Raw genomic sequence first — 26,248 nt, 5'->3', positions numbered from 1 at the left:
TATAGCAAATATTAACCACATTTGAGTAGAAATAAATCACAAAAAATTGACAAAAAATAAGTTTTCAACCCTACAATAGATGATGCAAATTTTTGATGGAACTTAGTTTATGGTCAGCATGAGATTTTCAAAAGAATAGGTAACTGTTTATTTTTTAGTTTTGGGTTTGATATAATGTAGCCATTAATCTCCATAAATCACCTTATAAATTATACCCTTCCCTTCTAAAGCTCTTCTTGTTCCCCATTTTCGGGTGAGAGTGGGGAAAAAGCGGAACAATTATGGATAGGACAACGAGAATGCCTGTGATAGGGTGAGGCCAGGGTTGCTGTGGTATTCATGGAAGCAGTCAGAGGGCTGATTATTGCAAACAGAAGCCTAAATGTTTTACAAATAGGAGGGCTTTGGGACATGCCCAGCAGGTCAGGCTGTACTAATGGAGAGAGAAAACCTGAGCCAATATCACAGATGGCTGCCTTACAGCAGAAGTGACAGTGTTAGAATAGTTATTTTAACCATTCTGGAATTTATATTTCCATAATACAGTTGTTGATTTCTGGAAATATAGATTGTCCAGTCCACTCTGCGTTCATCTACACTGAAAAGTCACATTGAGGATTGGAATTCTGATGCATATCCTGATTGGAAACTCGGACAATTCTGTGCCGTGTGCTTTGGGCAGGCATCAAAGGAGTCCATGAATTGGAATCCGCGGTCCTGTGTCACAAAGCTTAGAACAAAGAAGTCACAATTTAATTAAAGATCCAAATGATTAAGTGACAATAAAACAGTAGTATTGATTTGACTTTCTAGAATTATATTTTTCCTTTAAAATTGTTTGAGTTTTATTATAACAATCACTTTATGATATCTGATGCTTTAAACTGCTAGATGCTGCTCAAAGCAAATGGAATGAATGATTTCCTTTTAAGGTTAGGCAGCACTTTATCACATTTTATTTAAATATAAATATGTTCCTTTGAACATTGTTAAGGGTTCAAAATAGTTTCAATCTTACAAATGAGCAAGGTTATTTAGCTTGTATTAATTTATCCATCCTGCATAATTGCAGTCTTTATTACTCTGTCTACAACTGTTGATCATTCTTGGAGTGAAGAACTGTCTGACACCATTTCTAAATTTACCTTTAGTTGAACATCCCCTTTGCTCCTTGCCAAAACAGAGTTGGAAACCATGTCCAAGATATGGTCAGCTGGCAGGACAAAATACTTCAATTTCTCAAGCAGTGTATGAACTTTTGCCACTGCAGAGATGAGATGGAACTGTTACCTGCAAGGGCTGTCTTGATATTGAACACTGGTGATATGAAGACCCTGTGACAGCTGGTCTTTGGTGTGTATGTTTCAACAAGTTAGCCCCATGTCACAAGAATAGGAAGTTTTAGGTCTCGTATCTCCACAAGTGTGCAATGATAAAGCTCTTGCCTTGTGGTGGTCAGGTGGAATGAAAAGAATATTGTTACTTGGTTTGTGGTTGAAGGGCAAAGAGTGAGCATTTTCAGTGTATTCATTATATGTTTCAAATAGTTTAATGTTGTAGATTAATGGGAAAAATCATCTTTAGTTGCTAGTACTAAACGTTCTAGCTGTTGGTCATAATGATTTCACAATTGTTCAGTGCTGGTGGCCAAAGCCTGATACTGCCTTCCTGAGCTTGAGTTGTATTCCTTTTGAATTAAAGAAGCATTATGCACTTCATAATTCCTACAATGCTGAATGTCAGAGTAGTACTCACAAATGTTTTAAAAATGCTCCATAATTGAAGAAACGTATATGGTATTAAGACTGCAAAATTAAATGTGTTTAAATGCTGCCTTAGCTTAAGAGATCAATTGAACTGCTGGTACAGACTGTAATGTGGTGACTAATTTTATTTCTCCCCCCCTTGGCAACAGGAGGATGACTCTGAGTGTGGCGGGAGCTCTAGTCTGAGCCCATCCTTATGGTCAATGTTAGGCATTCAGCTTGTTCTGCTCTGGCTGCTAAGTAGTGTCAGGTCTTATCCATCATGACCGCAGAGAATGAACGCCCATCTCCGCTTTCTATACCCACCACTCTGTAGCCTTGGATTAAACCAGGGAAACCTTTGTCCCCAGGCAGTAGAAGACTGACCATGTCCATATCCTGGTGTATCACTGTGTGAAAGATTCATTGTTGACTCTCCATATGAAGAATGGTTAAGGTGCTCCATTGATGAGTTTAAAAGAAATGTAACAGTCATACAATGGCAGCAAATTGGATTGTCAGTATTGAAACCTGCCAGGCAACCTATGGGAACGTTAATGCATTTATACAAAGAAATAATTAAAAAAAATCTAGATTTACTTATCATCAGGTTCATATTTTGTTTAGCTTACTTGAATTTAGGATGAAGGGTATTCTTAGTTCATGGCTTACATTGGTTGCCTGTAACTAATTTTAACATCATTTAAATGGGCTGGTAACATGTACGCATGACCAACTGTCCTAATGGTAAAAGACATCAGAAAGCTTAAACATTGCCATGTTGGATACTAAGCAGTAATTGCAACCATTTGAAACACCAAAGTCCACTGATTATTCCGTGGTTTATGCTATTATGTTATCATTTGCTATTCTGTTACCAAAGGATGCCTGTTACCTTCCTTTTCCCTCTCATTAAGCCATAATTCTATGCCTGATGCCCTTCATGTTTGCTGAAGCAAATGCGTATGATTGTTGTACCCCACACAAGAAATAGCGCTAAGGCTTGTGAATGAAAAAGCTGTCATTGTGGCAATTGAGTTTGGACACTGATGCTTTTTTTGCATGAGATGCTGCTACTATTTTCTCTTTTTGGTTTTAATATTGGAGTATAGTTAATGTGCAAGGGCAATTGAGTGAGTGAAATGTTGTTGATGTGGAATTTAGATAATATGATGTAATATAACCGTTTCACTTAAAACAACTGAACATTGTCAAACATACCTCTCTCAAAGTGCAGTGAACAGGCTGAAAGACTGGGAATCATACTCAAATGCCATTTCAAAATTTAGATTATATATTTTTGAATGGCTAGTATTAAACTGAGGGCTAGATTATTACAATCTACTTCTGAGCAATGCCTATAACATATGAGAAATAAGAGTTATATGTGTCATTTAATTGAATTACAGGAAAATTCCCAAATTATTTGGAATGCAGCAAATGAAATTTGAATTTATTGAAAATCAGGTAAAGCTGATATCTAGCAGATGTTTAATTCTACAAGGAAATTAAGTCATAGGAGACATGACAATTGATTAAGCATGTGTAATTTGGGATTTCATAACAGAGTCAGGTAGTCATTTTATTTACTAACCAATTATGGTGCAGTTAAACAACTGGAGACATTATAACGACAACAAAACCCAAAAAGGTGTGCCTTCAAGTTGAACAGACCTTTGGGGTAATATTAAAGATCTTCAATTCATGCTTCAGCTGGTGCAGAGCATTTATTGAGAGTAGACAAGTTCTTTATGTTTATGTAAAATCTTCTCATTTTGATCATAACACCAATGTATTTGTACTAAAATGGAATGATTGCTCTGTCAACATCAACTCTCCAGGGATATGGAGAGGGAGAATTTTCCAAAAATAAGTAATTAAAATGACAAAGGAATTTAAACTGCATCAGTAGAAAAACTAAGATGGCAGCAAATCATTGCAACTTTTTGGTTGTTTGGGCCATCTATTTTCATTCAGACACAGAGGTACACTGTAAAATAATTTGCAAGAGCAATTCAGTATTTCATGGTATGTAAGTAATCAAATGTTAATGTGTACGGAAACAGTATTTCATATATTTTGGGTAAGAGGAGGATAGTTTTACTATGCAGCTGGTTAAAATCACTGTAGTTCGAAGCTTTGGATGAGATTTTGCCAGAGGCAGCAGCTTTTGAGTGGATTTTCAATGACCCTTTTGCCTGCAGGCTTTAAGTTGTTGGCTATCTTTGCTGTAGCATCAAATTAGCAGAGGACTTCACTGACTCCACTTTTACTGTTTTTCTTTTAAATGACCCAGAATATTTTCCATTGCATTTTTGAGTATGCAGCACCCATATCTGATGGTAGGCCATGCAAAATTCTGTGCCTGATTTGGTCACTGCGGCATGTGACCAGTGCATTACCTCACAATCGGGGTAACAGGTTAACTAGTAAACTACAGATACTATATTAACTGTAAGCAGACCTAGACATCCTGAAAGATAGACCAATTGTGACTTCTACTTATTTTTCACCTCTGTCCAGGCAGTATTATCCTCTGTCCACATGTTCAATTAGTGGCTTTACTTACGGTTTGATGCCTAATTCACCAGTGAGCCATTAGTATAACACTAGCAGCAAGTAAAACAAAATAACTTGACATAGTAATATTTCTCTCTTTTTGAAGCATATCCCACTTTTAATTGAGTAACTGGCCTCCTCCCTCTGTAAGCACTGTTAACAGGCACACATGAACAACTTCAGATAATTCACCCTGACATTTATTTTCTGACCCAGTGAGGCTGTGTCTTGCCTACACTTGAGGCTTCCTCTGAGATTAATGCAAGTGTCCACTGCTGAATTGATTGGTACTAATATTAGATCATATGTTAGCATATTCTGATTTAAGTGCTGTTACAACAGGATTAATTATTTATGCCATCTGGCCAACACTGCTGATAAGGTTTACAAGTTGGAAGAAAACTGGTGGCAATTAGTTCAAAACACATAACTATAAGCAGCCATGAAATTTTGCCACTGCATAGATAATTTTGTACATCAAAGAGATTCTGGCTGGTTCATTAATCTTGGTGTCATATTTCAATGATAATGTCATTGATGTTTTAAAAATTGAGAAATAATGTTATTTCTTATTATTCTGAAACATTATTTAAAGTTGAGATTGTCTTTAGGAATCTTCACCCAAAATTTTAAACTCGTGGATGAAACATCAAATATTTATGCTTTGGCTACTCATTAGCTCACATGGAATTATTGTAAATCAGTTATACTGTAAATTATGTCCTGAGCACCGAGCCAAATTCACTCTTAAGATTCAGAGAAATGTATATTAGCCAAGAGCTGAACTGCAAAGAAAGTATTTTGCCATCATTTAGGACCGACATCCTCAGCTCCCAAATTCACACATCCATTGCCAAAAGGTAATTTACAAGAGATAGGGGAAAACCATTAATGCTGTTCTTTGCCAACCTGAAGGTATCTGGATTTAACAAAGAAAATGACCTATTTTAGATTTTATTCAACTCCTTTAGATGCTTAAGTTTCAAAAAGGAGTGGAATTATAAAACAAGGATGCTTCTAGCCCTGTGGCACACTCAATTAGTCAGTTGGATTGAATTCTACAGCTTGTTGGCTGAGGTTAGCCTAATGATTTATTGCAAGAAAAATTAGATTAGATGCATCTGCAGTTAATCACAAAGAATGGTTTGATTATTGCTTTTGTTCTTATTTACTTGCTTGAAGTGCTGGATTGATATGTAAGTGTTTTTTCAAGACTTTTTTTTTATGATAGCTGCAATCCTGCAAGTTAATTGAATTCAATGAAGAGTCTGACTCTAAGGATCTGAATCAATATTTGCCCCAAGATGTTGCCTCAGAGCAATTGCAAAGGCTTTTTTGATTCTTATAATCCTCTGTTCATTTCAGATATTGTATAGTTAAACTGTGAAGACAAAAGGGTGAGCCAGTACTGATGTGAGACACTTAAGTGAGTTGTATGCAATGATCCTGATTGGTTGTTAATGATTCAAATTTGGTAAAATAATTGTTTTCCTATTCACAGAATATGTATACTTCAAATATATATTTTTCATATTGTGTGGTTTTATCCTCTTAGCCATCATTTTTGGAAATCTTTCGAACTTTTTATTCTGGCGTCATATTGGAGGAATTGCATTGACACTTGTAATATTTTAGTGCAGTGACAGGGTCTGTTTTTAGGTTGTTACAACCTTTAACTACCACATTCTAATTAAGAAGAACAAAACTTAGCTAATTAAACACTGTACGGTACTTTAGTTTTCCACCTCAGAGTGCCAATAACATTTAATAATATTAGCTCCTGTCCTTTGAACCTTGGAAGATCAAGCCTTTGATCAATGATAGCTGCTGATGCAACTGATGAAACAATTAGATGCAGGAGCTGACCACTCAACCTCTCGAATATGTTCCTCCTTTCAACATATTTTTGAACTGTTTTAGATTCTCCCACCAGATGAATCATGCTCTCACATCCACACATTCAACAATGCTCAGCATCTATGTTTCAATCAAGTTACCTACCCTGTCCAACCTTTCCTTATATGACAGCTTGCCCATTCCAGGTATTGGTGTAGTAAACCTTCTCTGAACTGTTCCATTGTCCTCTAAGTAGGGAGATCAACACTATACACGATACACCAGATGTTGTCTCATCAATGCCCCGTATAACTGAAAGAAAACCTACTTATTTTTGTGTCCATTTGCTCTTGCAATAAACAATAACATTCAGGTGTTTTCTTAATTATTTGCTGTACTGCCATACTAGCCTTTTGTGAATCATGCTCATGGTCTCACAGATTCCCCTGCATCTCAGAGCTCTGTTCTCTTACCATTTAGATAATATGCTTTTCTTAAAAAAAAACTTGCTAAAATGGACAATTTTACATTTTCACACATTTTACTCCATTTGCAAATTTTGCCAGCTCACTTCACTCACCTATATCCCATTCATAGCCTCCTTATGTTTTCTTTGTTACTTACTTTTAGACCTTTCTTTGTGTCATCAACAAATTTAGCAACCTTTTGATGCTGTCCTCTAAGACTTTTAAAAGGTTGAGGCCCAAAAATTGATCCCTGTGGCATACCATTCATGCATACCTTGTCAACCTGGAAAAGACCCAAAGTCATACAAGATTGTTATCTCGCATTCGATGGCAAATATCTTGACCCTGATCCATCACTGCTTCAGCTGTTGACCATTTGCTTCAGGGAAAGATAACCCCCTGCAATACCATTCTGTTTCCTGTTTCCCTCCAAATCAATGCAATGGATAGCTGTAGAAAGCTGATGCATAGTAACGCAGTTCCAGAGAATCTTGAGCCAAGCTAGATTGGTTTCCAGCTTTAGCCCAATCCAGAACAGACCAGGTTAATTTGTGCTTTTACATTGTCTCATCAAATCTATCTGCATGGTTCTTTCCACTGGACTCTGAACTTTGGGTTGGATTTATTAGCAGGTACCATTATAATTTGAATAGTAAGTCAGGATACCCAAGGAAACCATTAGTTGTCTTTGAAGTTGTAGTGTTAGCTCATTAACCAACTGCAACCTTATTCAGAAATACTGCACCTGCCGTGTTCTTTCATATCCATTTTTAGCTATTGGGAAAAATGCTAAAACAGTCTTCACATCATTGATAAAATGCCAAAAAAGTATCTATAAGGAAGTGAACATTTTTTGTTGCAACCTGCTTCTGTGTATCACTTTCTAGAATTATAACTACTCTGTCACAAATGGTCACACCATGCAGTCTGTCCACAGAACATTCCCCATTTCCTTTCATTAAAGAATGGCCATTCACAATGATGAAAGTGTCTGCGTGCGTGAGTTCAAAATGAAAAACATTTTGATTTTAATAATACAATATAACTTGTTTCCATTGTGTTTATATATTTGTTTCCACTGTGGTGATTTCAGTGAACTTTTTTTTGAAAGACAAACTGAAATAATTCTCCATTGGAACAAGCAATTAGTTTGCACCAATTAATACAAAAGAATAGAAATACAGGTCTCAGTCAACTTATGGAAGAAGTATTTCTGAAAGAAAGTGCACATGTATCTAAGTGCTTGGCAGGATTTGGCACAGTGCCAGTAAATCATTCCTGTTGATTTTGTTATTCTCATATTAAATTGAGGATTATTTGGATTGCCCTCAAAATTTTAGGTTTCCCAAATAGCTGGTTCTAACAAGACTCAGGGCAGAACATGCAAAGAAAAATTAATAGGTAATGAAAGTACCTCAGATAGCGTCATAAGATGATAAAGATGAGTTGTGCAATCTTCAAATGCACTTCACAAATTCTTTGGTCTTCATTTCAAATCACTTTCTCTGGTAGACCGTGAGGTGAAAAGCTTCATGCATTTTAATTCATAGTGGTGTTATGAATAGCATATTGTTAAGCCTATTTAAATCTAGTTTCAGCCAATAAAAGAAAAGCCTCAACATAAAAGCGTGAGCAATATCAATGTGATTACCATTGATTTGAAAATCAAATATAGACATTAGCTGGGTTTGTATATGCTAATATGCTTAGTTTGACTGTGTTAGCAAGACAAGATACTCCATGCAAGTTAATCTTACCAAAAATGGCTCTCCTTAAGATCTTGCAACTTTAAGCAGTTTTTTAATCACCAAGTTCAAATTCTTCTATTTGGTTTTAACTCCGTAATCATGGGTGTTGTTTACTTTGAGTATTCCATGTCCATGGTTGCTCTTTATCTTATTGATCTATTCAGATAAGCAGGGTTTGCATGAGTTGCTGATTTAACGATTTTGGCAAAGTTCTTGTTTTATTCTTGTGCTACACACAGCCCTCAGTATGGCATTGGCAAACTTCTGTAGTAACTGTTTGCTTCTGATGTTCCTTTTCTGTCTTTAATTTCCTGACAATTCAGCTTTGCAGAAGGTGACCATTTCTTCCAATTAAAAGCAGATGCTTTTCTTGAACAAAGAAACAAGTTAATAGTGACATTCAGAATTCATAGATCAGGCCCCATATCATTGTCAGATTAATGGATCCCAAATATGAATTTGAACTAGGCGTTGTTTCTCGAAATGTTTATTTCATCCAAGCTTCCTCCCATTAAGTGAAAATGAAGCACTTATGTAATTCTGAAGACAACATTTTATTTTCTTGTTTGTTTGTAGCTTAAGAATTTCAAAGTTTGAGTCTGATTTCCCTAACCTGAGAGTACAAATTGGTTGGTGGTTTTCTTTAGAGGGTGAAATCAGATTTTGCTCCTTCCCCATTGCCAATGATAAGAATTTATTTCACAATGCTAGAATGCAAATTCATTCTTTATAACTTTTTTTTATTTGAATCTTCTTTTGTTTTAAGAGAGTTCAGTTAGCTTTGACATTCTCTGTTTAGAATGAGAAGTTTTCCACACACAGATCCAATTTCATTACATGGATATCACTGGTAGTAACAAGGGTTTGAATTGTGATGGCTTTCTCTAAGACGAGCAAGATTCTTTAGATGGTTCCCATTTTCTTGTTTTTCCTGCTACCAGTTTCAGAGCAACATTCTTGTTTGCCCGTTTACACTCTCTCTACATGAGTCAAAGTACATGGCATTTTTTTTGGAAATATACCAATTTAGCTTTCTTTCAGAGTTTTCGGGATTAAACAATTAATTGAGCCCCTTTTTATAAAGTGCAATAATAGAGACGTTTTGACAGTTCACTTACATTTTGTCAAAAAGATGTTTCGTATTGGATTATTTAAGATGAAAAACTGTGTTTCTGTTTTCTTTTTTGTTTCCGTTATTGGCCCACAGTACCAGTCAAGAATTTATTACTAACATGTACTGTAACATCATTGAGCAGTTCAGGGCCCTGTATGGTATTCACATGTTTAGTATTGGTCCGAGTAATTCATTGTCACCACGGTCATCTTTCTACCATAGTTAAATCTAATTGTAGAAGTACTGTTTTTATTCAAGGCTCCAGCATTTGCCTAAAGTTTTGCCCATCCATAAACTCGTGAATGGTTCCAGAAATTGTTCTCCAAATCTACCAATGTTTATCTTGTAGACTAGCGAGTGGTACTTTGTATACATGGTTTTCGGTAAGCTTATAACAATGTTGACAGAGCTGTCTTCATTCAGTATTTTGTGCAACAGATTTGGCAGGATTAATGAATCATGATTCCCTTTTCCAAAAGCCATATTGAGAATATCTACAACCTCTTTAGTAAGCAAAAAACAAACTGCAGGGTCACAACCCAAAACATCAACCATCCCTTTGCCTGCACAGGTACTGCCTGACCTGTTGAGTTCCTCCAGCAATTTCTTTTTTGCTCCAGATTCCAGATCTGCCCTCTCTCTTGTGTTTCCAACCTCTTTAGTGAGCATATCATTGTACAGAGCATTTATGATGCTACAATTTGACCATAACTTATCATGGTAATGGGCCTATAGTTTCCCAGATGTGATCACTTCTTCTTAAATATTTGTAAGTTTTGAGCCTTCTCTCTATTCTGTTGAAACAATCCAAATATTCAGCAAAGGGCATATTTAGACAGTGTTAAGATTTGTGCACTCTTCTGATAAGCATTGCTTAAAATACAAGAAGGGTTTCCTCTATGATATTTTTATTTTGAGCTGAAAATTCTTAGTTATTTTGCTTAGTTCATCCCAATCAAAATGGGCCTTGGCCTGGTTGGCAAAGTTTGTATTAGCACAAAAGACTGGCTGTAAAATAAAAATGAGAACTGCACTGTATTCTTAAATTGATGGCTAAACAGGACACTGACCACACATTAACTAATTTTGGCAGTGGCATTCGATATCTTTTTTGTTTTAATTTCCCATTACTCCTCCACATCAGATAGTAAACAAAGAAAGAAGCATAAGGCATTTTTAGTATTAATTCACATGTTTGGGATTATATAGCCAGAACTGTGAATAGGAAAATAGATGGTGCTCATTCTAATTGTTGATTTAAAAATCATGAATTCAAGTTAATTGAGTGAAATTAAACAGAATTGTTGCATCCTCAACATTGCCAGTTCGTGGGTGGTTTGGTTTTGAACACATTTTCAATGAAACAGCTTTAGTTATGCTTGAACTATGAAATTTTGAAGACCCTTTTACATGTACAATTTGATGTTGATTTTTCTTTAAAGCTTATGCTGTTAGATGAATTGGTGAAGAGCAATGCTGCCATTTGTGTGTGTTTATATGAGGTTTAAATAGCTTTTTTTTTCAAAATCATCTAGCCCTGTAGCCTTACTGGGTTGCAAGTTGCAAAGCTATCTTACAATGTGAATGAAGGGAATTGTGCTGTTGTTGACCATAGTGCAGAGTGTCCAGATCCTGCTTTAATGGATTGTTTTATTTATGGTCTTCTTGTGCTTTCTGAACGTTTTGTGGAACCTGACAAGCCTGAAAGAAAAATTTTGTATAAATTTGTACAATACTGTTTAAAAAAAAGTTTATAATCTTAGAAATGTTGTGTTACTTTATTCTTGTGCAAATATATTCAGAATAAAAGATTTATCAGTTAAATCATTAAAATGCTTCGACATGCTGAATTCGTGATTTTTTTTACTTTAAGAATGGACTGTATGACAAGTGAAGGCATTGTAGGTTTGCTTGAAGATATAAGGTCTCAAAGTAATGATGTATTAGATCTTCAGCATAAACTAAAAGAAAAAGATTTTGCATTTACTCAGTGCATAAAGACCTTGATAATGATAGCAAAATTTTCCATTATTAATACCAGTCTCCAGCCCAACCTCACAGCCACTTTGGATTTCCATGTGAGGACATGTAAATAAACACATCACACACATACAAAAGTTACTGTCAGTGACTTGCTGCTGAGCAGCAGACTGCCCAATAATGCCAGAGTACAGTGAGGGACTGAACACTTGCCATAACCTCCCAAATGAGGATCCTGTTCTAAGTGGGGCTCTCCATTGATATCAATAGAACTGAACTTTCACAAGACACAGAGGTAAGTTTTTGTTCATTTAGATCTTTTTTAAACATTTTAAAGTTTTTGAGTAAAGTGATTGTGTTCAAGTGTGATTGTTTTAGCATTCATGTTTGTCTATTTTGCTTTTAAAGTGTTAAAACTTTCTTCTTTTGAACTACATTACATCAGTCCTGTGCTGTCCCAGTTATGTCTGGGGTTGAGATTTAGCTGACCGTCAGATTTTCCTTCTATTGTGGGGAGAAGCTGGTTCAGGTGTGCTGGTTTCTTTCACTCCTTTGTATCTTCACAGCATGCAAAGAATCTGAGCAGCTTTGCACTGAAATTTCCCTCTGGAGTACTGTCTCATTCAAGTTCATATTTTTTATATCAAAATACTCACTGAGCCACCTGCACTCACCACTGGCTTCAAAATCTGCCATTTGTCAGGAACAACCAATACGCTGTGCACACAATGAATCATTCTGAATCACAGTTGCTGCTGTTATTTTCAGTTCAGCCCTTTGCAGGCACAAAAATCCCATAAGAAGCATTTATGATAACTGATCAACAAATCACTTTTCGTTATAGATTCATAGTTAAAAAGCTCAAAGACAGGCCCTTTGGCCCAAATCATCCCTGCTGACCAAGATGCCTATCTAAGCTAATCCCATTTGCCTGCATTTGGCTCACATGCTTCTAAACCTTTCCTATCCATGTACTGTCCAAATGGCTTTTAAACATAGTAATTGTACCTGTCTCAACCACTTCTCCCTGAAGCTCATTCCACATACTCAACATCCTGTGGGTGAAAATCTTTCCCCTCAAATTCCCTTTAAATCCATTGTATGATGTTAGAGAGAAGAAAGATCCAGGAGATCTGGAGGAGCAATTGAATTGCCAAGGCATATAGTAGGCTACAGACCAGGTGCTGGCAAGGTGGGTGAGTATAAGCAGGTACCTATGGTCAGCATGGACCTGGATGGGCTGAAGGGGCTGTTTCTAGGCTGTATAACTGTTCAAATAATGTTTGGTAAGGACTACCATGTAATTTCAACATTAATACTATGCTGTTGACATAAAAGAGATTTAGTGAAGAACCAGTGTTCCTCCTCCTCCTCTCCAGATATTTAGATGAGATTAAGTCAAAGTTCCACTGTGGATGCTAAATATGAATGAGTATCTTGGTTAGGTTGATGCTAATATACCATTGATTATTTCTGGTTGAGATTGGCAGGAGGGGGAAGAGGTTATTGATCTAGACTAACAACTTAGGACTGAGATTTTTAGTAAAAGGTTATTCACAGCAGAAAGGAGAGATGCATCCCAGAGAAGGATATTGTTTTAAGCACCACAAAGAAATGCTACATGTTCTCAAGGATTTAGAGAAGTTGTTTCAATTGTCTAGTCTCTTCTGCTCAGCTCTGTAAAATGAGGTGCTCAGTGTCGGGAACTACATTTGTTCTGAAACAGCCCAGATGTTGTTGTGAAGTCAGTGGAATATTGCAGCTGGCTCCAAATCTCTCAGACTCTCCTCTGGGGCTGAGGATTATTATTCAGAAAATTTGAATATTGTTCCAATTTAAATCCCTGGGGTTTAAATAGACCTATCACTTAAAAACAAAACAACCAAGGCTGCTTTCTTTTATTATTAAGTTTCAGGAATATGCAAAGGGGCAATTTGTTGTTTTCTATTCGGGCTTTCTTGTAATATTTTTCAGTTCCCCATAAGAAGAAGAAAGACTTGAACTCCACATAGGGGAGAGGAATGACACTGGAAACTTGTTTGTGTCCTTACTGAAAGGTCTTTAGTTTATTTCAGTGTACCTTGTTTATTGTGGCATCTGTTTAAGGGATTAAGGCTGGAACCTGTGTTACTTGTTAAGCATCATGGGTGCAGAATTGCTTCTCAAATAGTGGTGGATGAGCTGTGTGAATAAGGGCCACATGAAGGATCAGTGCGCAAAATTGATTTGGCACCATTGCCAAGAATTTCAGTTGCATAATTACAGAATTACATAATATTCCATTCTTCAGCACTGTACATTTGGAAAATCTGTCTCTCCCAGAGTGAAACATGATCATGACCATTTCCAGGTCTTTCGTGTCACTCTGGAAATTGGATTGGGTACTTCCAGACATGAATCACCCTGAGGCACAAATTCTGCAGATGCTGGAATCGCCCGACACCTCCAAAGTAATTTCTCTGTCAGGGGGCACAGGCTTGCGTTACTTTACATGCAAAAATTCCTTTTGTGGAATACGCGGTGGAACTTGAACTACATCGTCCTGTGAATTCCTGCCAGTTGGGACAGCCCAGCCTTCCCAGTGCAGTGCCAGACTGTAAGGCAATAAGTTACCTTCATCCTTTCTTCTGTCCCACCACCTGGTGCTGCACTGGTCCAGCCCCGTCACCCCTCCCAAACTAATCTGCCACACCATGATCCCTGAGCACAAGGCCCCAAATTGAATCAACTACACAACCGTTCAACCTATGGTTTCTTTATTTTCTTCCCCCACCAGCCCATCTGTCAGTGTTGGGCACTAATGCCCAACCCCATCCCTGGACGTACACCACAGACCCAATTGGGTGTATGGCAACCAGCCTGTCCTGACTTGTGAATATGATACGGGGTGAGACAATATTAATGGTAAAAGATGCAACATTTGATCAGTTGTGCAGAAGATCTTGAGCTTAACTGAAGCTTATAATAGGAGGCAAAGAGGTCACTGACACCTCATCCATCCAGCACACCATCAGGGTTCACTGGAACCTCCAGCAATGCTCTTCAGTTCTGCAGCTCACGACTCTCGCCATTCCCTCTCTTAAGCCACACAGCTGAAGGCTATTTAAATTCATCATAAATTCACAATTGCTTCGTCAATTGATTTCAATTAACCTTCGCATAAGTTGTATAAATGTTTAGTTGTTTCGAGTTATTTAAAGTTGCTAATGGCTGCAGGGAGTGACAGTCTGACTTCCACACAGATTGACAGCTCAAGGACTGATTCCGATGCTTGTGCACAACCTATTGTCAGGCCATAACCCTCTGGAGTATAGCTTGCCTCCTCTCTCTCTGTCATGCTTCCTGCTTATTATCACCACTACTTCCCTTTCCCACCATCCCTCACTCTTACGCAAAAGATGCATTTTTGACACTTTACTCTGTACTGTTATTGTTTTTACCTGTACTACATCAATGCACTCTGTGCTAACTCAATGTAACTGCACTGTGTAATGATTTGACCTGTACGATCGGTATGCAAGACAAGTTTTTCACTGTACCTCGGTACAAGTGACAATAATAAACCAATACCAATATATTCTCATTGCTGCCCACACCTTTTCATGCTGCATAACTCATTCATTCCCCAATGGACCCTATGATAGGATAATGATCTATATATCAAATAACCACCGCATTATACCAAAAACATTATTTTGTACAGTACACTTTTTTGTTTTTTTTTAATGCCTGATGTATCTTATTTTCCCGCGTCATGCACTGTTAACACTCCATTCACCTGCCCTTCACAACTCCTAAGGACAGCTATCAAAAGATCAAAGGTTTCCTCAAACCCTGGGGCTATGACATTGGTAATGAAACTGATGAGGCCCGGTGTAGGTACATTTGAAAGTATACTTGTGAAGGCAGATAAGGTAAGATCTTTATTAGTCACATGTACATTGAAACACACAGTGAAATACATCTTTTGCATAGAGTGTTCTGGGGGCAGCCCGCAAGTGTCACTACGCTTCCAACGCCAACATAGCATGCCCCCAACTTCCTAACCCTTATGTCTTTGGAATGTGGGAGGAAACCAGAGCACCCGGAGGAAACCCACACAGACACGGGGACAACATATAAAACTCCTTACAGACAGTGGCCAGAATTGAACCCGGGTCGCTGGCGCTGTAAACTGTTACGCCAACTGCTACACTACCGTGCCTCCCCTACGCTGCATTGAATAATCTAGGCCTTGCTACCCTGGCCTTTCCCTCCCCAGTGTTAGCATTTTTAATGCCAGTTCAGCATCCTCAGAGCTGCCTGAATGTAGCAAGATGTATTTAAATCGAGCAGGGCCTCAAATGGCTCACCCCTCTTTCCCCAGCCAACCCAAACAGCTACCACCACCCAACACGCCCCACTCCTCCCCAGATCACTGAACAATTGGACAGGGTGTCAAGTCAACTGCCCAAAGCTGATATTAGACTTTGCCTTCATTTTTATTTTCCTTGGGTATCTATAGCACCTGAGGAGCTGTTATTATGTTATCATGATACATTTTCTACTTAAGAACACAGTGTGTCTGTGAGGCTGGGATAGTTCCTAGAGGAAACAAAGTGAGCAGTAACTAGTAGTTTGTGTAACAGTCTGAGAATTTATTAAGTACAAAATTCTGAAAAGACAATTGGCTCTGGAGTCCTTCACACAAAGGCGACATTGTCATCTGTCCACTGTCTTCTCTTTTATTTTCCCGTCAAGACTGTGAACCTTCCTTCAATGTGCTTAGTATTAACCCTCAATATTTAGACAAAGAGCACTCAACTCGATCTGCATGAAGAAGAACGAGAGGATGGATTTTCAATACCCTTATGATATCAAGTACACTTTGTTTTCAATCATTCTTAATCAGTCACTGCATAGAAAAAATACCGAAATGAAGAAGCAATTACACTTTGCATCAGTTCTCCAACAGGAGTAGGCTGGAAACAAACTAACTGCTGGGGGAACTCAGTGGGTCGAGCATCTGTGGAGGCAAAGGGATGGTTGGCATTTTGGGTTGAGACCCTGCATCAGGACTGATAGTGTAGAGGGCAGATAGCTAATATAAAGAGGCTAGAAAGAGGAGTGAGACAGAGGCTGGTAGGTGATAGGTGGAACCAGTTGAAGTGGGTGATGATGGGCAGAAGGAGCCAGGTGGGGGAGGGAAGAGTTTAGCCACGGAGGCTGGCGGGTGGAAACAGATAAAGGGGGGATAAAAGGCTGGTGGAGTAAAGGAACTATGTACTTCTACCTCCTGGTCTCTCTGTTCAACAACACTCCCCAGGGCCCTGCCATTCACTGTGTAATCCTGCCCTGGTTTAACTTCCTAAAATGTACCACTTCAATGGGGGATACATCTCAGCATCTACCTGGTTAACATCCCCTAGAATCTTATCCTTTGATGTGGTAACCTTTTGTTCTTCTAAACTCCAATGAGTGTAGATCCAAACTTCTCAGCCTTTCTTCATTCTTCAGCCCCTTGATCAGGAATCAATCCTTCCCTGCACTGTCTGCAAAGCAAGTAAATCATTCCTTACAAATGGAAACCAAAACTGTGCACCATATTCCACTGGTGTGTTGTAAAGTTGCATCAAAGCTCTGTGACAAACTACAATTACCTGTACTGGCATTGAGATGTTGGGGAGAGGAATGTCCCTCTCTTCTAGGACTGACCAATCCATGGACTCTCTAAGATCACCTATCTCCCCACTATGCTGAAGTGGAATCATTTTTATACCGGCCGCTGGCACCTTTTAAGAAGTGCAAGATATGAAATATTTATTGGAAAAGAGCCAAACTGAAATGGAATGCTTAAATGAGAGGTGGACAATGCATGAGGGCTCTTGGAAAGCATTCAAGCAATCCCAAAAAAAAGGGACCATTCTTTGTGGAACCTTAGCATTTTAGATGTAACACCAAGGTTAGGCAAACAACAAGCAGTACTTGTCACTTTCAGATTGCAGAGCAGTTGGCAAGAAAGGCTATAGATACTAATGTGAATAGGATCAGAAGAAAAAAATAAACACTAAGGCAGAACTTTTTACTTGGAGATCCTCATTGGAGGATAATTGCCAGAAAAATTGTGATAGGTAAAACTCAGGACAATGGTTTTATTCTGGTGGCAGCCATTCGCACAAGGCAGAACATCCTGCTAAGGAGAAATAGTGTGACTTGTGTGGAAAAATCAACCACTTTATGAGAGTTTGTCATTCAGCATATCCAGTGATTAGATCTCAACAGACCATATAGCACATGTTGAAATCAATGCAGAGATCAACAACAATTTTGATGATACTGAGTACACTTTGTTATTCATCCAACTCATTAGAGCATTCAGTCACAAGTGGAAGTGAACATCAGTAAATCACAAGTCTGTGTATTGGTTTCACGCAGGCACATTTTTTCAATGTGATCAGTGAACAACCTGTAAAAATCTCACAGTCAACCTATTTTAACTCAGTGAGGAAAGACCAAGAAATTTCTTGCCTGCAATACTAAACTATTGACAATTTTCTTTGCAAATAAAATTCAAATCCAAGAATGTTAATATAACCATTCTATGTATTATCAGTTGACTGCAATTCTTTTCTGAATTTTGATTCCAAATTAGCATTTTACATTGTAGAGATTACTGTTCATGCAATTAATTCTACATCTCGTGAAGAAAGGTTGCAGAACAATATGTCAGTTAAATAAGCATAGATACATTAAGGATAATGTTAAATTGAAAAGTAAGGCATACAAAGTGGCAAAGGCTCTTGGTAGGTCAGAGGACTGGGAAGTTTTTAGGGTCTAGCAGTGAAAAATTATAACACTCATAAGAAGGGAGAAAATTTAATTTGAGGAAAACTTGCATATACTATTTAAACAGAGTTTCTCTGGATATATAAACAGGAAGAAGGCAGCTAAGGTAGGTGTGAGACCGCTAAAGAATGAGGCTGGTGAATGAATAACAGGAAACAAAGAAATGGCAGATATGTTAAATTAATCTTTTGCATCAGTCTTCACCGTGCAGGTCTCTGCAAATATCTCTAAGATAACAGAGGGGCTGATTTCAAATAACAGGGAGGAGTTCATAAAAATCCCAATTGAGAAGGATAACATATTAGAGAAACACACGTAGCTAAAGTTGCTGGTACCCAATGGCCTACAACTATAGATTTTAAAGGAACTGGCTGCAGATACAGTGGACTGATTGGTTGAAATGTTTCAGAACAACCTAACTTCTAGGAGGAAGACAGAAGGCAGGGAATTGTAGGCCACTTCATTAACATATATTGTTGGCAAGATGCTATAGTCAATAATCAAAGAGAAAACAGTTAATCATTTAGAAAAGCTGAATATAACCAAACCTAGTCAACAAGTTTTTATGAAATGTAAATTATGTTTGACAAATTAGCTCAAATTATTTGGGGATGTAACTGGGAGAGTTGATAGAGAGGAATCTGTAGATGTAGTGTACTTAAAAGGCATTTGACAAGGTGTATAAATGGAAAAGTCACTTTTCCATTACAGTCATTACAGGAAGTGTGTTGGTATGGATTGAAAACTAACTGCTTCATAAAAAAACAAAGAGTTGGAATGAATTACTCCTTTTCAGGTTGGAGAGCTGTAACTAGTCGAATGCCCTGGAGACTGGTTCTTGGCCCCTGAAGTTTACTATTTACATTAATGACCTGGAGGAGGGAATGAAATACAAGGTTTCCAAGTTTGCCAATGATATGAAAATAGGTGGTAGGGCATATTATAATGAGGACATTGTGATTCTGCAATGGGTCATGGATAGATTGAGTGGGAGAACACTTGGCAAATGGAGTTTAATGTGGGGAAGTGTGAGGTCAAGCACTTCGGTAAGAGGAATCAAAAGATGGATTATTAGCTAAATGGAGAGAGACTGCAAGTGAGTGAAATTGAGATGGTTCTAGGTGTTCTTGTGCATGAATCACAAAAGGTTAGCAGGTTGGTCCAACAAGTCATTAAGAAGGCAAATGGCATGTTGGGCTTTATTGAGAAGGGGTTGGAAATTAAGAATAGGGAGGTTTTGTAACAGTTGGACTGAGTGTTTGTGAGACCACACCTGGAACACTGCACGGTTTTGGTCCCCTTACCTAAAAAAGATATGGTAGCATGGGAGATGGTCCAAAGGAGATTCACCAGGCTAATTCCTGAGATGAGAGGGTTGTCCTATTAAGAGAGGTTGGACAGCTTGAGTCCATATTCCTTGGGGTTTAAAAGAATGAAGGGTGACTTTGTTCAAACATATAAAATCCCAAGGAAGCTTGACAGGGGAGATGTTGAGATATTTTCACTACTGGGAGAGTCGCAATAAAGGGACATAGCTACAAAATAAGGGGCCAGTCATTTAAAACTGAGGTTTATAGAAATTATTTTCTCTCTGAGGTAGTGAATCTCTGGAATCCTCTGCCTCCAAGGATGATGGAAGCCAGATCATTAGATATATTTTATGTGGAAGTAGATAAATATTTGAAATATTGAGGAATTGATGGTTATGAGGAACTGGCACAAAAGAAGAATTCAGGCTAGCTTAGATCATCCATTATCATATTAAGTAGTGGGACAGGCTCGAGGGGCATTGTGACCTATTCCTGGTGTCTATTTCCTTGTGTTCTTGTTCTATCAGTATTGACAACTGCAATTTATTCAGAAATGGAAGCAAGTCCAAGAAGATGTGTCCCCAGGTGATGTCAAACATACACTCAAAGTTCATGCTGAAATTATTAATACACCTATCTTGAATCTTTCTTTATGAGTTACTGTCACTCCACAGTCGCTAATGGAACATGTTACAGACATTGCTCATGATGGCCAACAAAGAATCACAAAACCAAACAATTGTTAAGGCAGAAGTGACGGTTTCCAGGAATAGTTTTATGGCTGAGCACAACATCAACAAATGTTTAGTGTATCATGCAAACACAATGTCAAATCTACAGGAACTGATACAATTACCAGAGATCCTCAAAGGGCCATGGTTTAACTGGAGAACTGATTTTGCAAAGCAATATTCTGCTGATTATTTGCTTATGATTGTCTAGGACTATGGTGAATTCTTTGTAGAAATTGTCAGTTTACTTTGATGAAAGCTATTTTAATAGTTCATCTTATCTTTGAGCAAATAAAGGAGACAGATGACTGCGTTGGGCTGAAGGGCCTGTTGCCATGCTGTATGACTATGTTTGATCATGACTCAACTGGGGTGACTTGAAGAAGTTTGCCAAGTGCCTACATTTCACACATTGCAAGGTTACTCCTTGCTGGCCATGGGCCAAAGGTGAAGTAGAGAGACTCACCTGTATTGCTCATATTGAGTGGAAATCATGGAAGCAAGAACCTTACAGGTTTTTAGAGAACAACAGAGTAGTGGCATATTCAGTGACAGAAATACCTCTAGCTACGTGAATTTTTGCACAGCCTGTCAGTAGACATTTTACAGAGATACCCCTGAGATGGATGATCAACATCTAAGCCAAGAGGGATACCATGAAAGCTAATGCAGGGAAACAGATGAAATTGAACTTTATGCCATAGGCAAGCGAGCAACTCAATAGAGCATGAAGCTATTTGAAGTTACTACCAAAACAGGTTCAATGATTGCAACATCACATGGTTTTCAGAGCATTATGCAAAACGTATTATTCTTCAAAGCATCTAAAACACAATCCACCATTGCTGAACCTGAAATGGATGATCTTAAGATTAACAAAGAAACAACACAGTTAATTCAACAACCAACAACCAACACCCTCTCATCCAGAAGTTACTTGCTGCTATGCATCAGTGAGCAGGATCCTCCTTCATAAATAAGATTCTTTCTAACAAGGTGATATAAAGATTGATTAGAATGGTTCTTTTAATTAACATGGAGAGGATAGAGCATCGTTATTGTTACATTTTGTTAGTACATATCCTACTTCCAAATACTGTGTGTATATTTCCTCTTTAAGCCTGTTAATAGTTCTTAGCCTGCCCTGTTTCTTGGGGAATGTAATAAAAATGCAGCCATTATTGTATATCCTGTGGCAGGGAGTTGGTCTGATTAAAATTTATATTAAGGGTTACTGGTCACAGTTTACAACTCCATCTTATGGAGAAGCCGGTAAAGCAGTCTGGTTAAAACCATCAAATTCAGACATGCTCCCACCTACCAGCCTCCTCCTCCTTCCCGTTTGGTAGGTTGTCCCATACCCCTCAAAATTTTTACCATTCCCAGCTGTTGTTGAGCGTTGCAGTCCTGCCTCCAAGCTATCGTGTAAATGTTTAGAATGAAAGGATGGGTTGCACAATATGCTCCTGTATATTTTTGGTATACATCAAAGCCAAGAAAATACTGTGTGATTGATGATATCCGTTAACTTAAAAAAGCTTTTGACAATCAACATTTCTTTAAACAAATGAAAATGATGTCATAAGATGAGGTTTATTTAATCAATTTCCAAGTTTTTGTACATTTCAAAACCAATTCAAAATAAATATTTATGAACCAAGCCTGTGTTGTTGTCTCTTCCTGTCTCATTGGAGAAATCACAACTTCTGTTCCTGCTGGCCAAAGGTATCACTTGTCTGATCGGTTCATAATTTCACAAAGAATTGCATGTATTTGTGGGAGATATTCACGTCCAATTGTTGGTGCTAAAAGCACATATACAACAATGTAAGCTCCTCGCCTGAAGTTACATTGTTGTATATTTTGAACCCAATGGAGCTGACTTTCAGTAGTGATGTGAAATCCACAGCCTCAGTGGTACATGACCAGTTAGACCAACTGATCAGGTTGAATTTTCAGAGGCAGCATACAAAGATGGTCATTTACTCAAACTGTCCACTGTTTTGCACAAGCGTTCACATCTCTTCGTGTAATCCTTTCAATAGATCCTTTTTTTTCTCACTCATGTCCTTACCCTGCTTGCCTAAACAGAAAACAGCACAGAAAAAAGCAATCATTCTGTTTTTTAAATTAGTACCAGACCTGCCAGAGAAAAAAAATCTTTCTTGGTCCAATTTCCAGTTTCTTTCAAAACCTATTAGGAAAAGCACAGAAGCCCTTGAAGATGAAGAGATTTTCCAATGCCTGTTGACACATGGGTGGCATGCTGGGAATGATGTCACCAGCAGGCCCTCAGAGTGAAACTGATATTGTTGGAAGTTCCAACTCCTGCATGGTTAAAAGGTTAAAAACTCAAACTCTTAGAGAATTTGAAGTAAAAGCTTCAATGGAGAAGGGCAATTTATCATTTAGAGTGCAAAAAAATCATGCTGTTGTGAACAACGTATTGACTCATTTTGTTTAGAGTTAAAAATTTCACAAACTCAAAGAAATAGTGGATGGCTTTTTTTTTACAAAAAGCATTGTGAGTGATTTGATTGTTGAATTAAACAAATTCCCTTCAGGTTGAAATAAAAGAGGGATTAAAATTAGGAAAACGGGAACTATAATTTGTTGACAGTAAGTATGCATCATGAAAGATTTTGTAAATCACGAACAGAATATTTACTTGGTGAACTATGCACCATCTGAGTTTGCTGGGTAAAAAGCAATTCTATCTTAAGCAAGAATTGCTGCTTCTCTTCTTGTCACGAGTTAAATTGATATTCCAAACATAAAAGAAAGCACGCATCTTGTATAATTTGTGATTTTTAAATGGAAGGAAGAAGAAAATTATAGAAATGATGCAAACGCAATGTATAGAGTCCTGATCATGCCTTTCACTGATGTAGCAAGGCTTGACTAATTTTTGGGCATCAATACTTTCAAGATATAATTTTCATCTGAAACAAAAAGGCAATGTTATTTGTTTCAAGTGCATCAAGATCATTGTTATGTTTTTTGAATGTGAGGCTTGGTATTCAGCTAATCCTGTCCATTCTGCAGCCAATATATAATTACCTAACCAGAATTTCTACAGTTTTACTTTAAGATTCTTCTGTATCACAGCTTGACCTATTTATTTGGGAAGAGTGCTAATTAGTCATTCTTGGTGCCATGCAGTGCCTGCACTTTGAAGAGGATACAAGGAATATTAAAATAATTCTTCTAGTTTTGTTTGACAGTTTTTGTTTGGAACCAGACATAGCCCTTTGTTTGCTTTGTGTCAGCCTTAACTCTGCTCCATGTCAATTATTTGCTGTTTCCCAACAATACACCCAATTTCCCAGTCTTAATCTAATTGGAGCCACTTGATGCCAAGAAAAGGCTCATTTATGCTATTGCAATTATCTTCTGCATTTCTGGGTAAAACTCCCAAGTTAACAGGCCAGTCCTATTTAGTTCACTAAAAGATAATGTGATATTGTTACTAAATAGAAGCTTGTTATTGTATTGATTCTTATGAGACTGTAACATCCAAAAGACACAAAACAGCTTGTTTTTTTGATTAACATTTCAGACTTAATTATCACGGTTGATTGATCTGAAAACCCAGTCTAGCAATTACAAATGATCATTGTTCAAAAGAAGGAACAAACTCACTTGGCTAAAGTGGTCCTGTCAAGCTTTCCAGATAGGAACAGTGGTTTTGAGAATTGCCAAGGTTCTGTTGTGTCACCATAAAGTTATGACATGACATCAGGTGCCCATGTATCATAGTGTGGTGAAGCAGAGCTTCCTACATTCAAACTATGCAATTGAAAGCCAACTGCTCGTTCAGCAAATGCCATTACATGGGTGGAAAGTGCAAGGAATGAGAATTGTAGATTCATTACAGCAAAGAAGTGGCGTAGAGCACAGCACAGAAATCCTGCAGGTATTGACTAAATTTTACTCTGAACTAGATGGTCATTATAGGATAGGAAGGAGGACATGGCTTTAGGGTGAAAGGGGAAAGGTTTAGGGGGAACATCAGAGGGAACTCCTCCACTCAAAGAGTGGTGGGAGTGTGGAATGGGCTGCCGTCTGATGTGGTAAATGCGGGCTCGCTCTTAACTTCTAAGAGTAAATTGGATAGATACATGGACGAGAGAGGTCTGGAGGGGTATGGGCTGGGGGCAGGTAAATGGGACTAGCAGAATGTTTCGGCACAGACTAGAAGGGCTGAATGGCCTGTTTTCTGTGCTGTAGTGTTCTATGGTTCTATAAGGAGACCACTCTGCCTAGTGCAGCATGCATTAAAATGAAAGCTGGTGCATAATGTTTTACATTCACTTCAGTGAGGCACTAATGGAATAAAGGGACAGAACATAGAACAGACTCCTCTCCTCCCAAACTAATCCCCTTCCATCTCTGCCCACTGCCTACCAGCACTGTGCTTTGATTCAAGGTTTCTAAGTGTTCATTTCAGAAAGCAGCAAAAAGGACAGCTCCCGGGGGATGAAGAAAGGCAGGGATGGGAGTAGTCAGATTTGGGAAAGTAGCCTTAAAGTGAAGATAGAAGGCAACGACATCAAGGGAACTCGAGAGCTTGGGTCCAATTGAATTGGAGTCCAAGCAAATGATGTATCATTCAGGAAGGGGGTGGGGGAGGTGGTTGTAAAATAGGGATCATAAGATCTTGGTAAATAGATATCCAGACTGGAATGAAGCAGATATGGATAATGGGGAACAGAAATAAGGCTCCAGCCTTGATGTATTTAAATAGTCTTCCTGCCTGGAGTGGGGTGACTCTCCACCCTTGTACTGCCTTCATAAAATCTAGAGGTTGTAGGAGGGTTGGGATCAGGTTGTAAATCTTTTGAAGTTCTTAATATCTCACCCAGCCCAGGCTCTCATCATTAGCAATTGGAACTGATTCCTATGTCACACAAGTGAAGTAGATACGGAGAAGGAAGTGGACCTTGTGTGGATCAGTTTGCTAAAATATATAAATATTAGGCAAACATTTGGAATGGAAGATTGTAGCTTCTCAAGAAATGTGTGTATGAATGGAGAGAAAATGGTTGCACTTAATCCTTACAGAGGGGGCAAGCTGAGAGTGAAATCAATACTGACTCAAATGTGATTGGATCTCTGGGGCCACAGCTATCTGATGAAGGGGTTCAAGCTGAACATGGTACATCCAAGACCCTAAAGAAGGGAGTAACATTGGTCTTCACCTTCCTCATGGCTAATGATAAAAGACATTTAATAATACTCGTCAGCTGTATTGTTTAACCTCACTGTTGTTTTGAATTCAGAGCCAGCTTGAGTCTCCTTTTAATACCATCGAACGAACGGAAGAACCCTTAAGTCAATTTGTCCAAGTAAACTCTGCCTATGGCTCACATGCTGACACTGGCCATCTGGGCTTGCACACAAGTCACTTCTTTTTAAATAAATTGCTGGAAGCAAACTGCCTTTTAGAAACGAATGCCCATAAAAAGCCCATGAGTGGGAGGGGATATCGGCCGGTAGAAAGATAAGTTTAATAAGACTCAAGCCTGTAAAATAAAACAGTTTACATCTGGACCAGCTGCACAAGAGCATGTTGGTATGCTTAAGTTTTTATTTTATAAACAAGATTTTTATGCAATAAAAGCTCTGATTTCTTTCCTGCATTATAGGATTGACAAAACATTGACATAATGAACATCTGTACCTTTAATGGAATTAATTTATAATAATTAAAGTGGTGTGCCATCTGCTGGTTGCTAAATGTACTGAGGTCAGTTGGAAGGGAAATCCAGCTGAGTGATATTTGACCAGCTGGAAACCAAACCTTTATAGAAGCACTGCTTATTTCAAATGAAAAGGAAAGTTAATGCAGAGTTAACAAAATCAAATCCAATAAACAAAGCTCATCAAAGCAGGAAAAGTACAACTATCTACTCTCAATCACCAGCAAAGTG

The 26,248-nt window shown here is 38.1% G+C and overlaps 1 protein-coding gene across 2 annotated transcripts in view; it reads left to right on the top strand.

The window, feature by feature from the left end:
- The window catches only part of LOC127580329 (voltage-dependent calcium channel subunit alpha-2/delta-1), a 532,630-nt gene extending 521,333 nt beyond the window's left edge, over positions 1-11,297 (top strand). For both annotated transcript variants that reach the window (XM_052033643.1, XM_052033642.1), the window contains one exon: positions 1,916-11,297. In XM_052033643.1, coding sequence (XP_051889603.1) covers positions 1,916-2,032 — 117 coding nt within the window. In that variant the 3' untranslated portion in view covers positions 2,033-11,297. The remainder of the gene's footprint in view (positions 1-1,915) is intronic.
- Positions 11,298-26,248: the final 14,951 nt, after the last annotated feature.

Source organism: Pristis pectinata, chromosome 19, assembly GCF_009764475.1.
Source record: "Pristis pectinata isolate sPriPec2 chromosome 19, sPriPec2.1.pri, whole genome shotgun sequence".
In the NCBI taxonomy this organism is placed as follows: Eukaryota; Metazoa; Chordata; class Chondrichthyes; order Rhinopristiformes; family Pristidae; genus Pristis; species Pristis pectinata.
The sequence above is the reverse complement of the archived record's forward strand: the minus strand, read 5'-3'. Positions and strand labels throughout refer to the sequence as shown.